Raw genomic sequence first — 16254 nt, 5'->3', positions numbered from 1 at the left:
CTCCTGGCCAGGTCCTGCTGCTGCCCTGCAGGCAGGCAACAGGGAAACGCCTTCCTTCCAAAGGCACAGAAATCCAGGGGCTTGGCCACCCCACTGGCACCTGCAGGAGCCTTTTCCAGCCCAGCTGCTGACAGGACTGCAGGCTCTGGCACTGGGTGCAGGCATTTGTTCTGCCTGTACAGAATCCATAAAATAAAATAAGGGAAGACTCAAAGCACGTGCCAAGGAATTTTGTCTTGGGCTGCTGTAGAGGGACAGCACCATCACCGTGGTGGAGCATCTTCAGCATCTAATGGCTGCAATCAACATTCATTGCTGTCGGTGGGTTTTCATTTCTATCAACTCACTGATCAATGAATGCAAACTGCGGACCAGCCAGCCAAGGAGCAGCTCACACAGCCCAGCACCACCCCTCACATGGCCAGGGTGGCCTGTCCTGCCAGAAAAGTGACACAAAGAAACGCTGTGCCCAAGTTCTGCCTCCCCAAACTGTGTAAGGCAGGTCTAAGGCTGTGCCATTGTCCCACCAGAGAAGTTCAGGACACATCATCCACCTCCTTCTGAGGAAATCTGAGTGATAACTAAATGCACAGGGATTGTTAAAGGAGCAGAACAGTTGAGGAACTAGTTCAATTTTAATGAAAGTGATACCAGTTGGTAAATCAATCAGTAAAGTGTAAACCTAAACTTCCTCCAGACCAAGCCAAGCTATGGAACAGCACTGGTCCTACAAAGTGACCAGTGAGAGATGAAAAGGGACTGAACTGTGGGGCTTTGGACCGACAGGAATGACAATGGGGGGAGGAAGAAAAGCAAGTACTGCTGCAGAGAACATTCTTCAGGGCTGTGATGGGCAGGGCCAGCTTCAATTATACTGGAAAAGTGAGGAGCTGGATCTGAGTGCCTGGGGCAGGCAGGGAGGAGCTGACACATCTCTGCATGACAGACACACCTGACACTGCCCTGAGACAGAAGAGGTGCCCTCCAAGTGTTTGCACATGGCTGGCATGCCAGACCTGATCCCAGAAATGGCCCTGCCTCTGCACTCAGAGCAGGGATGGTGGATCTCACTCTGTTCAGCAGTGCTGTCTGTCAGTTCCCTGGGCAGCAGAGGCTCCAAGCACTTCTCTTACTCCTTGTTTGCTCCTGCAGTTGCTCACAGGATTATCCTGAAGGAGCCTGTTCAGACATGTGCTGCTATCCCACAGGAACTGAGCCCCTCTGCACAGCTCAAGTCAGAACAACTCACCAAGGACTTCCAAACTCCAGTTTGGTGAATATTAATTACACATTAAATGTATGATATTAAAACATAGCTGCTTGCTCTGCTAAAAGACTTTAATTTGTTCAATTTTACACAGGAACAGCTCCACCAAGTTCAACACCTACACACTAAACAGACTGAACTTTGCAGAAGTGGAATTTTAAGAAAAATCCCCCTGTCCCTGAGTCTGATAGCAAAGAGCCCTTTTGACAGGGAGCACTGACAGCCTGGGTAAGGGTGGTGGCACAGGGATGTACCACAGCATGTACCAGTAAACAGCCCAAAAGCACGACTGCCAAATTGTTTTAACGTTATGAAAACAAGACAAATGACTCATTTTTGATGCAGTTTGACATTCTGCCTTTGAAATCTCAAATTTTTCAGCATGTTTGGCAGACTCATTCGGAAGTGAGAGTGCACAATTTGGATTTTTTCCAGAGACATCTTACATGATGTACAAGAAAGCACTTTTGTGTTATTTTAAACAGACATTTTGGCCAACTGGTTTTCCTCATGTATACCTGCATGAAAGTAGAAAATACAGAAGTCCTGACAGAGGTGTTCATCTTTACTGCAAGGACACATGAAAATAATCCACTGCAATTACTCTGAATGAGACATTTCAGATAAACAAGGAAAATTACAGTAAAGGGGCCATTACCCCAGTTTGCCAATGCATGACAAGCCAAAGGCTTGAGCAGACATTCCACACCTCTCAAATGCTCTGGATGCACAGATAAGCTTAAAATCTGGGTTCCTACTTGGCTGTAAGGATCCTCCAGAGTTTGGTTTGTTTTGTTTTTTTAGTTTTTTCTTTTTTGCTTTAATTTTGATAAAGAGACAGCAAGGGGAAAAACCAAGGAAAGACAGTTTAGCAGGCATGTCCAGAATGTTTCCAAATCCATGCTCGGGAAGCTTTAGATGTTTGTGTCAGCAACTGTTTGCTGCTAGCAGAGCCACCACCCCCTGCCCCAGGGCACATCAGGGTGACACTGAGCACCAGCACATCCAGTGCTGCCACTAGAGCCATGGGACAGCTGGGGACCTGCCCAGAGGAACTGCCAGGGCTCTTCCATCCACACCAGAGGGGCTGGGTCATTGTTGGGACTGACCAGAGTGGCCACCAGCACTGACCAGGTGATCAAGAGACAGCAAGACATCAAAAGAACTCGAGGAGCTCGGTTTATTTAGTTTATCAAAAGTTTATATAAATATTTTCATAGGGAACAGACAAGCATTTTTCAGTTTAGCAGAAGATAACAGACATGAAAGGTGTAGCTAGACAAGTACACACTGGCAATAACATACAGTTATTTAAGGGGGAAAGAAGGTCAGCTCATGGTGGACAGCCCTGCTCTTTTTTTGCAGATACATTCTGCTGGGAGAATACTATGGAAAATTTAGTTATGTTTTAATACCTGTCAATGCACAGGAGCAAATATTATCTATGTCAAGCCACAAAGGTTCAACAGAATATTAGCAAATATATTGTCATGAACTGTACATGTCTCTGGATGACAAATTATTCTACACATGCACATGAAATTACCTGTTTCCATATAAAAGTGATAAACTGCATGAAAACCTAGCTAGATACCCACAAATGTGTGTTTTATTAATCAACAAGCAAATAACTGCACACATGTTCACAACTCTGCATGCATCCCACAGGGCTGTTCTCACCATAAAGGAAGAACCAGATTTGCACTCCCATCATTCAGGAACTACAATTCTCCAGTAAAAGTGCAAGTGGAAAGGATCATGTCCTGGGTCTGGGAGGCTTTCAGCAGTTGTGAAGATCTGAGCATTGCTTTTGAAATGAGCTGTCAGTTGAAAGTCTGCACATTTGAAAAATCCACAGTTCCCAAACAATGAGATGAGAAGTTGCTCTGGGTGAGGGGTTCTCAGCCCTGCTAAGGGCAGTTTCCCAGTCCCACCAGTCTGCCAAGGGCCTGTTGCCATCTAGTGGATTCCCACTGATTGGTCCCTCTGCACAGCAAATGCCACTAGATGGAGTGTTACCAAGGAATTCCGAATTCCTACTTTTTTAGGTGTCCGGCAGCTCAAGTTTTCCAAGTCTCAAAAAATTACAGGCCCAGAATTACCCTGAAATTGAGGAGGATTTCAACAACTGCTCTCAGTTTCATGAGAAATTCCAGGCTGTAGATTTTCAAGTGTAATAATGAAACACTACAGAAAAATACTCCCATGTCAACAGAATTTACATCACCTCAGGGGTTTCTATCACTCATGCAGGCATCTCCTTCACTGAGATATCTCTGGTGGCAACAGATCTTACACAACCTGCATTCTGCTGGTGTGAATAGTGATGTGCAGACCTGGTCTGTGCTGCTTTTGTGAGAAATATCTCATCAGCCCTCAGCTGTGGGAAACCCCACTTCCATGAATAAGCATCAGTTGTAAAACTTCTCCAAGACTCTAGCACAGAGTATCAATTCACATCTCTGGATTATCTCAGAATGAGAAATTCTCCCTGGTCACACATGGCAAGAAAAGCTGTACTTACTGCCCACGGAGTTCAGAGGGAGGACAGGAGAGGAGGAACTCATCTGCTCCACATCTGTAGCTAATGGGAAAGTGAAAATGAGAAAGATGTGATGTGCAGGTTACTGAGAAGGTTTTATTTTGAAAACTTTAATTTACACTGAAATTGAATACACACATGTGCAATCACCTGAGGAAGCTGCTTTGAGAATCAGGTAATTTTACCAACATCAGCTTCCCCTTTCAAGGTATTTCTGTCATACTTTATCTGTAGATTTACTGTTCTCAGCAGTCATATTAGTCATTTGTAACTTGTGATGGTTTGGGAATATCAATTCAGAGCAACTTCCAGCACAAAGAAAGTTTAAATTACATCAGGTTTAAACTGTATGCAGAGCATTACTGTGGAATGAAAGGACATGATGATCTCCCATCTGTGTCCAGTGAACCTTCAAAAGATTCCTGATCAGAAGAGAGATCCTCTTCCAAAGGCTGGCAAGCTGCTGGAATTTGATCTGGAGCAGCATCAGAAACTCCACTGCTTAAATCCACTTTAAGCACAAGCCACTCCAAAGCTTTATTTTCTAACAGCTGAAAGAAGAAACAGAACTTCCTGCCTGTGTCTGCCAGTGAAAACCCTCAAAGTCAGAACATGATCAAAAGCAAATGCCACATTTCCCTCTGTGTTTTGGAAAGGACCTACCTTTGCAGGACCCAAATCAGGAGAAAACCATCTTGCACTAACAGGGTCAGTTTTAACCCAAGATTAGGTAAATCCAAGATGCATTCTTTGGCTTGGTCTCTCTGAAAAGACCACAGCCCCTCTCAGCACATCACCACCAAAACCCAAGCTGAGTAGCTCAGTCTCCATCTCCATGATTTGGTGCTGGTAGGTCTCACATAATTATATATTCTGTAAGTCTTGTTTAGCTCTAACACCCAATAAATGCACCCTCCAAGTTGACATTCCTAACCACAGAACACAGCCCCAGAAGCACAGCTCCAGCCCACAGCCAGGCTTTGCTGCCAGCCCAAATCCTGCCTTTCACATTCCTGCAATTCCCATTTCTCAGGCAGCTCCCCGAGGATCACTGTTTACACTGAAAGTGCAAAGTTCTGCTCTAATTAGGCAAACCACAAACAAAAGTAAACACTTCAGCAGCCCAGCCCATCTTTACAGAACGTGAGAGCAGACACTGCACCACTGACTAAATCCTCCTGCCACACTCTGGTACCACTCTGAGCCTCCTCGGTGTAGCTACTCCAAGCAGCAGCTTTAGTTCATCATGTTGAACACCAGCCACAGCTGAGACCAGCAACAAACACAACTACAGATTTATTCAGCAGTGCCCTGGCTTCTGTCCTATTCTCCACTGAATTACCAAGGCATTTAGTGCCTAGAACATCTACACATTAATTTATCATCTTGCTTGGCTCTTGCAGCAGTGCTCAGGAAGCTGCACGTGCCACACTGTCTGCAGAGCTCCACAGGTCTGATGTGCTCAGAGAAGAAAAAATATTTGGCATCTTCCTATTTTCCACCTTAACATTATAGCCTTCCTAATTTAGAACTAGCAAGCCATATACTATCCATGTTTTGTAAATAAATAAAAGATTCTTCATATGTAGTGGAGCCATTTCAGGTTCCTGGAAAGAGTTTTGTACTTTTGCCTACTGAAACACAAACATCCAAATTAAGCCAACAAACGAGTGCAGGTTAAAGTTACTGTGACTCTTTTGGAAAGTGGTGCAGAGTCAGCAATGTGGCTTTTGGGGAGGCTGAGGGACCAAGCCAGCAGATGGTCACTCTGAGGTTACCTGCTGCTCTGGCACACAGGGGTCACTGCCCAGCACTGGCCAGATGGCACAGGGCAGCACTTGAGAAGCTGCTGTGAGCAACAGTCACTCAGGGCAGTAAGCTACACCTGCCAGCATCTGGAATAGTTCATCAAATATCATTCAAAGAGCAACTAAATAATGCATGTGCCTTCTGAAGAGAGGTTTCTGAGTGGGAAGTGTTTAGAGAGGCAGCAAAATTTTTCTTAAGTCCTGAAGTTTTGGATTGTTCACTGTAATACCACATTACAGGATGCAAACAATAAATGTAATTATTTCCCAGCCATACTTGGAAATTTCAGCTTCAGATGTGTTTTAATGACTGTTTGTAATACATTCACCAATGCAGACACCATGCTCACCCAGCTGCTCAAGTTTGAGGTAAGAATTCCCTCCATGTCCTGCCCTGTGCTGCAGGAACCTGGCACAGCTGTGGCATGCAAGAGCAGCAATGCATCAACATTTCTGGTCTTGAGCTACTGCTGGCAGATGGTATTTATAACATATTAATCCCAAAATCACACTTTGATTTTTGTTTTTATAAATACACAAAAGCACAACTGCTTATTCTATGCCCCACCTTGAATAGATTGATTTTAAAATTTCTCTCAATATTAAAAAAACAGCTGTTTATGAAACACAGCAATGCTGGTTTGCTCTCCTATCTGTAATCACCCTTCCCTCCAGCCCTTTTTATCTTCATAGTTATATGTAATCCATTAAATTCCTAAAAACAATTCATCTAAGGGAGAAGAGATATGGACTAACAACCAGACTAAGATTTTGGAAAGTGGTTTGCTCAAAAAGATGAAAAGGACAGAAGTCTGCTCAGCTGTGAAGAGTGGCTGCTGCCAATGCAAGTATTTACCTCCTGACCTCTCTGCCCACTCAGTGAACACTGCCAATTGTTTTCCTGTATTATATACTGTTTACAAGCTCTGAGTAGCATGAAAGGAATTAATAATTCAGCTCATGGAGCTGATGACCTTTATTGGGGTACCTCCATTTGCTGAGCAGGAATCAGAGCAAAAAGCTCCCTTGAAGCCACAGGGTTTCTTTAAGAGTTTTTCACTTTACAGCCTAATTGGCCACCATAACATAAATCAATTATTTCTCCTGTTTTAAGCAACAATGCTACCTATTCTCAACCCCTCGATTTCTAGCTTCCCTTGTATCAAGCCAGGCCTTGTTCTTTGACTTTTACAATGGTCTGATAAACACACTGGCAAGGCCAGCATGGAGAGCTCTGCATGATCAGGAACATTTGGGAACACCAGCAAAAAGAGATTATAGTATTTTGAACTTCTCTTGACCTTTGCCTGCCCTTGTCCCTGTTCATGCTAATTGAAGGGTATATGGGCTACTCCTAGAAATGAACTTAGCCTGAACTGTGGCACAGCACTGGGCTCTGAGGATGAGCTGTGGCACCCCCTCCCCAGCCCTGCAGGGGTGCCCGAGGTGGGCAGGAGGTGCTGGCTCAGGGAGGGTCATGGTGAGGATCCCACAGACCTGGGGGGCTGCAGCAGGAGATGCTCAGCAGGCACTGCTGCTCACAGGGGCTCTGCCCTGTCCCACCAGGCACCAAGGGCTTCTGGCAAGCTCGTGGCCAGGAGCTGTCCCAAGCCCAGCCTGACTCAGCTGTGAGGCTCTCCAGCAGCTGAACTGCTCCCCAGCCTGCACTAACCTGGGGTTATCCAGGTGCAGGGCTTCATCTTTGTGTCTTTTTAACTCTGAAGCTGCAATCAACCTTTTCCTTCAGGTTACTGAGGTGCTTCTGAACAGCAGCTGTGCCCTCCAGCCTGGTGTATCTGCAAGGATGAGCAGTTTGTCCATCCCATGGCTGAGGAAACTGCTCAGTAGCATTTGCCCCAACACTGACTCCCAAGGACAATCACAGCATAATGGCCACAGTGAGCTTGAACTTGACTGCCACCCTTTAACCAAGGAGCCCAGCTTTGCACCCCACTGCCTGCAGGGCTGACAGGGGAGCCTTGCCTAATGCTAAGGTTAGTGACAAAATTACTCCCTCCTCATCCATGGCTCCAGCCATTTCATCACAGAAGGAATGAGGCTGGTCAGGCACGATCTCTCTCCTTGGTAAACCCACAGTGAATGTTCCCAATCACCTTCCTGTCCTTCAAGTGCCTGGAAATGCCTTTTGGGAGGATTTGCTCCATACCCTTCCCACTGAGGGATGAGACAAGGCTGACCAGCCTGCAGCTCCCCAGAGCAGCTACTATTCAGCAGAGCTGAGTTAAAGGTGATTCATTATCTCTTATCAGCTGAATTTTACTATACAGAGACATTCCTCCCCTTTCCCCTACATTGGGGAGAGCTTGTCTCACCTCAGCACTGAAAACACACACTGTTTGCAGAGAGGAGTGGGAAATAAGGTCATCTCATGAGAAATAGTTTTACTTATTTTCATTTGCATGGAAAAGAATCCCAGTTCCTGCTTACCAACAAAACTCCAAGGAAACCTACACAGAGATGAATCTTCCCTGTACCTGCAGTGTATTCCTCAATACACTCTCTACAGACATTGTTATTTTAAATGCCTGTTTACATTCCAGTAAAATTCTGTCAGCATGCTATCTGATTTATTGATGCCATCAAAAGTCACAGGATTCCTGACATGCCTCCTGAGGCACAAAAATCAAAGCAGAAAGGAGATGCATGTTGTGGTATCAGCATTGCCACATCCCCTATGGCTGGGTTTCCAGAAGCCCTCTGTGATTTCTGGGGATTCTGGAAAACTCCCCTGAGAGGTTCAGCAGGCTCTGCTCCTGAAAAATGGGGTGGTGTGGAGGAAGTGCCCTCAGCCAGATTGTGGTAACAGCAAGGCTCAGGGCAGCTCCCAGCCAGCTCATAAAGGGGACTTATACACATTTAGACTTTTAGGATACCAAAAGGGAAATCACAGTCAAACCTTTTAGAAAAATTATGATGATGAAGAAAAAAGCCTGTCCTAAAAGAAGGTGACCATGTCTCTGTTTCACATGCAAGCAGCACCCCAGCCCATAACCACACACTGCCTTTGTCCCTGGACATGAGATCTCTGCATCTTCTCTACCTGGAGGACCTTCTGGTTCATTAGGATATTGTCTACCAGGCAGCCCAGCCTACTCCAGTATTGAAAGATCAATTGCATAATCAGTCTGTAACTGGGGAAATTCTTTATTGACTTTTTGATCACTGATAAACTGTTGGCCAACACAAGGCATAACGCTTTAGCAAAATCCATCTAGAGTCCACTAGAATTACCTACATTAAAAAAAATAGAATTGACTGATATTATACAATAGATGCTATTTTTTAAGAGTTAACATCACAGATTAACAGTGATCTCCTGATACATAATAGCACATTGTGATACACAGAATATGGCAGAAATCGTGTTGCAAATTAACCAGGGGCAAATTGTTCTAGACCCCAGCCAGGTCAGAAACACCCCTGTGCCTGGGCACCTGCCAGTGAGGGAACACAGGAGGAGTGATTCCCTCATCTCTGGGATGATCCCTCATCACTTCCCACAGACCACCTGAAGTGCCTGTGCCTGCAATAACTGACCAGGGCTTGAGGCTCCAGGTTTTCCTTCCATCACTGACTCCAGCATCTTGCTGATGAAATTCAGAGCCCAGGGAGCACCTCCCTCCCAGCCCAGGTTTTGTTGGAGTCAAAGGCTCCCATTAAGCATTTGGCCTCCCAGGGATAGGGATTACAAATGGGCAGGAATCAAGGGAAATTTGATTCTTTCTCCCAACCTACCTCTCTGCCTACTGTCTCCCATGTTTGCAAACCGTATTAGCTCCTGCTGCTTGCAATTCCAGAAACACTTCCCTTTCTCTTCCTGCCACATCTGCCTATTGCTATAATCTCATTTTGCAGGATGCCACATCTCTTAGTAGCTTTTAATTGTGGTAACACATCTAAGCATCTGAAAAAGCACATCAGAAACTGTCTGACAGAAAAATGCTGTTCAGAATAGAAACAGCCTTCCTGATATTTGTGGATATTTGTCTCCACTTGTACTAGAAAATTACCTTAAATGCAGAAAAATATCTACTTTTTAAAGAGAAGGCTCCTAATGTCTTCAATGAGAAATTAATTTTGGATTGAATTTAGTCAACACTGCTGCTCTGAAGAACAATCTGAATCTTAATTGAATTTTAATCTAAATTAAATAATATAGCAGTTCATGTTTTGCCAATTTCCATAAAAAGGCAGTGCACAATTCTACCTTTTTAAATATCCATGTTGGAAGATATATGATTACAAGTTTTACAGTTTTAAAATAACTGTTAGACACGTTGCTACAGGAGATCTATTTGTATTCTTGCATTTGAAGCTGCCCAGCAGTGCTGCTCCACAGATGGTCGTGTTCTGCTTGGGCAGTGGTGGGTAAGGCTGGACCCCCTGCACCCACCCAGACCAAGGCCAAGCCTGAAACATCTCCCTCTCCTCAGGAAAAACCATCCCAGCAGGACCCACTGGGCTAAAGGAGAAGAGAAAGGCTGTGGCACTGCTATTTATTTTGCCATGATGATGGCATTTCTTATGTAGCAACTATTGCAGAGGTTTTTCTTGAAAAATCAGGAGCTATAAATAGGAACTTGTTCCAATTTATAGCATCTTACTAGGAATATTTTGTAGTATTTTTTATTTGAATTTCAAATTATTATTTGAACTCTTGTTTTAATTCAAATAATCCCTATCCTGCAATAAAATGCTCTACAGATGTTGATAACTGCAGTTCACTTATTACTGGGCAATCTTTTAGTATAACCCAAAGACAGAAAAAGAGGTCAAACACCCAGAGGTGCATTTCCTCCCCAGTACCAGTTTGCAGTAGAAGCTGTTTCAAACTTACATTTTTTTCATGAAAAAAGAGCAAAATTTTTAAATTCTGACCCTCTAGATAAAAAACATGCTGCTGCTGGACCTGCCACTTCAGAACATGGAGATTTGGGAAGAAGAAACAAACCTTCCACCTACAAGCTACAAAAAAAGAGGTAAATTAAAAAAATAAAAATCTAAGAAGAAAACCTTGAGTGCAGGCTGGGGCTGGTGATGCACAGAGTGCCTTTTACAAAAGCTTTACACAAGGGTGCAAGTTACCACTTGTGAGTAAGGGCCAGCACAGCCCTCTCCTCCTGTCCACATGCAGGAACATTTCTGGCAGGGCTGGCCGTCCCCGTTTCCCACATTGTGTGATTGATTGCACTCTCCCCCTTAGAAGAGTTGATTGGTTTCCTGGTGCCAGGAAAATGATTGATGAATATTTCAGGCCATGGGCCTCTCTTCCTGCTGGGTGTCCTTTTCACATGTCTCCAATGGGCCTGGGGATTTTTTTTCAAGACTAGGAAGTGTCATTTTTATGGATATCATCCTGTGATAGGGAGAGCTCACTGAGCAGAGCCCTTATGTAAATCCAAGTGAAATACTAAAGGTCAGCTCAAGTGTTGAGGTGATGGACCCAGCTGGCAGGACCAGGTAAGCAGGAAAACAGAATTGGGCAAAGAAAAGCTGCACAAAGCAGCAGCAAAGCAGCCACACCCTGAGCCTGGCACAGCAGCAAACTGGTACCAACACTGGCACCTCACCTTCAGTTTGGAACAGCTCCATGATAAAATGTGAATAATCCCTGCCTGTGACCCACACAAAGGGCATTTCCTTAGCACTGTTGATAAAACAGGCAGAGGATAGAGAGTCTCCTGGCAAAAGCACTCACAAGACATCTGAAACAACATACTTAGGAATAATTCCTTGTAAGTATTGCCAAATAACATAAAGCTACAGCTGGGAGACTGAATGAAGAGATCTTTGGAGGACAAGCTGGTGTTTGGCAGAACTTTCAGAGACTCAGAGTTCTTTTACAAATTTTTACTACAGCCACCACAGCCATCATTTAATCATTTGGCTTCAGGATCTGAGGCTCTGCAGCAATTCCTGCAGGTAAACCCTGCAGCAATAACCAGAATAAACCCTGACTCTGCAGGAGCCCCTGCTCATTCACAGCTCAGGCAGGTTTGGAGCAGTGCAGGGAGCCCACCACACCTTCTGTGCCACCACTGAACCCACATTCCCTGCAGGAACACCTGGGGGGGCTCTACCCAGCAAAAGAATTTGGGGATTTAGCCTGAGGGATGCCACAGTCCCAGATTATCTCAATAAAAACTATTGAAGGTTTCCCCTCAGGTTTCAGCTGGGAGCTATTTCCAGACAAGGACATCACAGCAGTTTGCAGTCAGCCTGGCATTAGAGATGTGATAGATTTTTACTGACTTCTTTTTTTTTTTTTTTTTTTTTTTAACAAAGGAAAAAAGGGCTTTAAAAATTAATCTTTCACACTGACCAGATATTTCTCCAAGTTTAAATTTCACCACCTCTACGAGCTCACAGCTGGGATGATTAGGCAATGGAAGTTAGACATGTAACTTGTGCTCTCTGAAGGACAGGGGGTCCACCCTGGGTAAATGAAACCTCCTTATCAAACTGCTGGGGGAGAACTCAGATACTCCAGGCATAAACTGCTTTCCAGATAAGTTACTGGCAATCATTTACCAATAAAGAACTTCACTGAAGCCAGCCTCTCCGTGGAGTATTTCCTCTTTCTACCAAAACCTGTACAGAATCATTTTTATCAACACATAAAATCTGGAATTCTTCTAATTATGTAATTAGAACTGTGATAATTAAGACCAAAGCTAAAGCTCGAAGGGTCCCCTTGTCCCCCAACTTCCCTTTCTCAATTAACTCTGCACAGTGATAACCACTTTGGCTTAAAGGCTAAAAAAAGGACAGGATCAAAAGGCTGGTTTAATACAGCTGGAGGGAAAGAATGCATTTCAGCTCCCCAGCAGCCATCTGATGAAACCCTGGGCCAATTCCCTATGTAAATGACTTAATTAGAATTACCAGATTACACTGCTGAAGGCTTTATTTAAATAGGCAGTTTATCAACAGGATAAACTGTGCTCCCATTCTCACAGAATGCTGCTGTAAATGCATCTGTTCAAAGCTCTACCACGTAGGAGTTGAACAGTAATTCAATAAACCTCTGGCATATTTTCCCCACCAAAAAAAGAAATACCACAAAGGACTTGCCAGAGGCAGGACAGAAAGATAGCTATTGCTTCCCAACATGCAAGAATTAGATGGGAAAGCTCCCTCATTTTCTATAATAAAGTATCTTTATACTGTTTTATAGAAAAGCAGGGGAAAAAATCCTGCTGTTGCAGTGTCACATCACACACTGCATCTGCCCAACATGCAGCACTAGTCCTGGGCTCAGCACAAAAAGGCATGCATAAACCCATTTTCCTGATTAATGATCTACAGAAGCCATCAATACCAAATTCCAACTTTATACCAAGAGGTGTTTTTCCATCTTGACCATCAAATCAAACAAAGGAGTTAAGCTGTTCCTAAATTACAAGTCAGAGAACCGAGTTCAGAATCCTATGCATTATTTTCTTTTATTATTTACAAAAGCAAGAGACATCCAACAAGGCAATGCTGAGCTGAAGTAACACTGCAGCTTCTTGTTTATTCAGAGACATTTGACTTCAGCATGTTGCCATTCGACAACTCCATTTGTTTTTCTTCCTAAATCTTCAAAGAAATGTTTATAGCAAGTAAACTAAGACCCAACTATATCAATGAAATAGTCTTTGTTAAGCAAAGGCTTATCTCATCAGATGCAAAGCAACCAAGCATAAAGAACCACTAAAAATGTCAGTGTGTGCCAGTAAAGTTTGGGAATGCTGTGGAAAAGGGAAGGGATGCAGGAAAAGGGATTTTTCTTTGAAAACCTTACATTCTTTGTGCTCTGACAACTCTCCTCTTTTCTCTGGTATGAAGTTTATCCAGATCAGTAATCTGCCCATCTGAAACTCTGATAGTTTTACGGGAACACAAAATTCAAGCGGTTTACTGATAAATCTTTCTTCCAAGACCACAGCACACAAAAAAGTTACCTTAATTCTAGATAATCTGTTGTGTCCCTGTTTTAGCTCAAACATAAAATAATTAGAACTGTGTAAAAGCCATCATGTCTCACTCCCAGAGGAAAAAGATGCCAACTGAAGCTATAGCAAAACTGATTTTAAATGGACAGGAAAAATGAATACCTTAACGAAATTGCTTTTACAAAAACCCTGGTTTACACTTTGCCATTGATTTGCTCAAAGACAAAAATATGTTCCTTACATGGAAGAGGAAGTGCTCAAATTGGCAAGGGAAAACCATCATCTTATGTTCTAAGAACGTCAAGTGTCCCCTCAAATAATGAGGCTGCAATTGCCCGTAAGTGCTGAAATAAAACTACACCCCTGCATTTCAAAGTTATCCTGAGGCTTCTCTCACCGAAGGCGCCAATAAACTTGCAGCAGTTTACTCTGGGTTAACACAGAAGCCACGTGCAGAGCTTAAGTTCATGAATGATTTTAACATTAACATTTTAACACCAAGAACACAATCTGACTTTTATACCTCTGTCCTCATAGAATTTTCGCTGTTTTTGTAAAGAGTTAGGATGCTGCTCCTCAAGGTATCAAAAGTACCACGAATCTTTTTTATGAAAACGAAATATTCAGACTCTTCATTTGCCCGTATTATTTTCAGGTAGTTTATAAAACTATGAATTAACGACCCAATCTGCTCCTCCCCCAGAGGCTTTAGAAAGACTGAAGGTCAAGCAATGTCTCAACACCACACCAGTATTTCACATTTTTGAAGGCAAAGTAGTAAAAGGTTGTTACATCACTCATTCAAGAGCCTAACCACAGCCACAGCTACATCTGTCACAAGAAGCAGCTACACAAGAAACTCTTAAAGCTAATCTGATTAATCAAGAGATTTCCCCCAAAATCCCACATCTGTGGGAAAAATAACAAATGCAGACAAAGCATTAATATTGTTGTACTCTTAGGGACACTAAAGCAACAGACACTTCCAAAAATTAAATCAGAAAGTTCAAAAAGTATTAAGGCTGTATTAAAGTATTAGGAGTGTTATTAAAGCATCTAAGAGTATTAAGTGTCTTTCATCCAAATGGACATCTAATTAAGTGAGGAGGAATAAAGTGCTTCCAGGGACAACTCCACATTACACATCAGGGCGTCACAGAAATGCCCAGTTCTGCAGTTCTCACACCGCCTATCTTTCGCTACCGCCTGTATCTCGAAAACCGAGGATGCTGCCTGATAAAAAGCCTCTTTTGTCCGAGCAAACCCTTTGTAGAGAACCCGAGTACCTTAAGACGGTAAAATGCAATTGTAAACCATAAAAATTGGCAGGGACATTCAAGTGCAGATGCGGCATCTGCATACGGGAAGTGTAAAAGGGTCCCAAATGGTGCCCATAAACCGCGGGCAGGGACCGGCTCACAGGGACCGAGCCGAGACACCCGCGGGGCACCGGGAGCAGCGCGGGGCACGGCCGGGACCGGCGGGCGGCACCGGGACCCGGCGGGCGGTACCGGGACCCCGCGGGCGGCACCGGGACCCGGCGGGCGGCACCGGGACCCGGCGGGCGGCACCGGGACCCGGCGGGCGGCACCGGGACCCCGCGGGCGGCACCGGGACCCGGCGGGCGGCACCGGGACCCCGCGGGCGGCACCGAGACCCCGCGGGCGGTACCGGGACCCCGCGGGCGGCACCGAGACCCCGCGGGCGGCACCGAGACCCCGCGGGCGGTACCGGGACCCCGCGGGCGGTGCCCCGGGATCCCCGCCCGGAGCGCTCGGACCCAGCCCCGCGCACCCCGCGGGACACCGCGCCTGGATGGGGAAAAGGCGATTTCTGCCAAAACAAGTGAAATTCGCAAGGAACGCCGCGCTGTCCGAGGGGACCCGCCGCGGGTCCCGCCGAGCCCCGGCCCGGGGTCAGCGGCCCTTTGTTGTGCCCCGCGGCCGCGGAAAGTTGCGGGCCCGCAGCGGGCAGGCGGAGCCGCCGGTACCGCAGCCCCGCGCCCCCGGCCCGCCCGGCCCCGCCGCGCTGCACTCACCGCTGTGGGGCGGCCCCTTGCTGGCGGCGCGGGGCTCCGGCAGCTCGGCGGGCGGCTCCAGCTCCATGGCGGCGCCGGGGCCGCGCCGGGGCTCGGCGCTCTCAGCGGCCCCGGCGGCCGCGCTGCCCCATGGCCGCTCGGGCGCTGCTGACAGCCAGGGCCGCGCCGCGCTCGGCCGGGCCGGCCGCGCCCCGCCCCCCCGGGGCACCACGGGAGCCGTAGTCCGAGCGCCGCCCGCGGGGAGCCGCGGCCCGGCCCCGACGGCCGCGCCCCCGGCCCGCCCCGCCCCGCGGGCTCCATCCGCGCCCCGGCCCGCCCCGGCTCCCCCGCGCCGGTGCACCGGGAGCGGCGGGGCGGCAGGGGGCACCCGCCGGCCGAGACCCGAGCGCTGCCCGCGGCACCGAGCACCGCCAGAGGGGAGCCGGGCACCGGGCACCGGGCACGGGAACCGCCAGAGGGGGGAACCGGGCACAGGGCACCGGGCACGGGGCACAGCCCGGGGAAACCGGGAACCGGGCACGGTGCACAGCCCGGGGAAACAGCGCAGCCCGCCGAGGGTCCGGCCCGGGGACACCGCCCCCTCAGAGGAGGGGAGCGGCCCGCCCGGGGAGGGACGCGGGACGGGGCGCGGGGCAGCCCCG

The 16254-nt window shown here is 46.6% G+C and overlaps 1 protein-coding gene across 3 annotated transcripts in view; it reads right to left on the bottom strand.

Annotated features, from left to right (window-relative positions):
* NR6A1 (nuclear receptor subfamily 6 group A member 1) overlaps nucleotides 1–15782 on the bottom strand; it is a 67572-nt gene extending 51790 nt beyond the window's left edge. For 2 of the 3 annotated variants that reach the window (XM_079324379.1, XM_079324380.1), the window contains exons 1-2: nucleotides 15614–15782; nucleotides 3792–3851 (exon numbers count right to left, since the gene is read on the bottom strand). In XM_079324379.1, the coding sequence (XP_079180505.1) occupies nucleotides 3792–3851; nucleotides 15614–15680 (127 nt within the window). In that variant the 5' untranslated portion in view covers nucleotides 15681–15782. The remainder of the gene's footprint in view (nucleotides 1–3791; nucleotides 3852–15613) is intronic. The other variant, XM_079324381.1, reaches the window with a different exon arrangement.
* Between the last annotated feature and the right edge of the window lie 472 nt (nucleotides 15783–16254).

Source organism: Erithacus rubecula (genome assembly GCF_903797595.1).
Source record: "Erithacus rubecula genome assembly, chromosome: 21".
Classification (NCBI taxonomy): domain Eukaryota; kingdom Metazoa; phylum Chordata; class Aves; order Passeriformes; family Muscicapidae; genus Erithacus; species Erithacus rubecula.
Note: the sequence above shows the minus strand (reverse complement) of the source record. Positions and strands in the feature narration are given on the sequence as shown.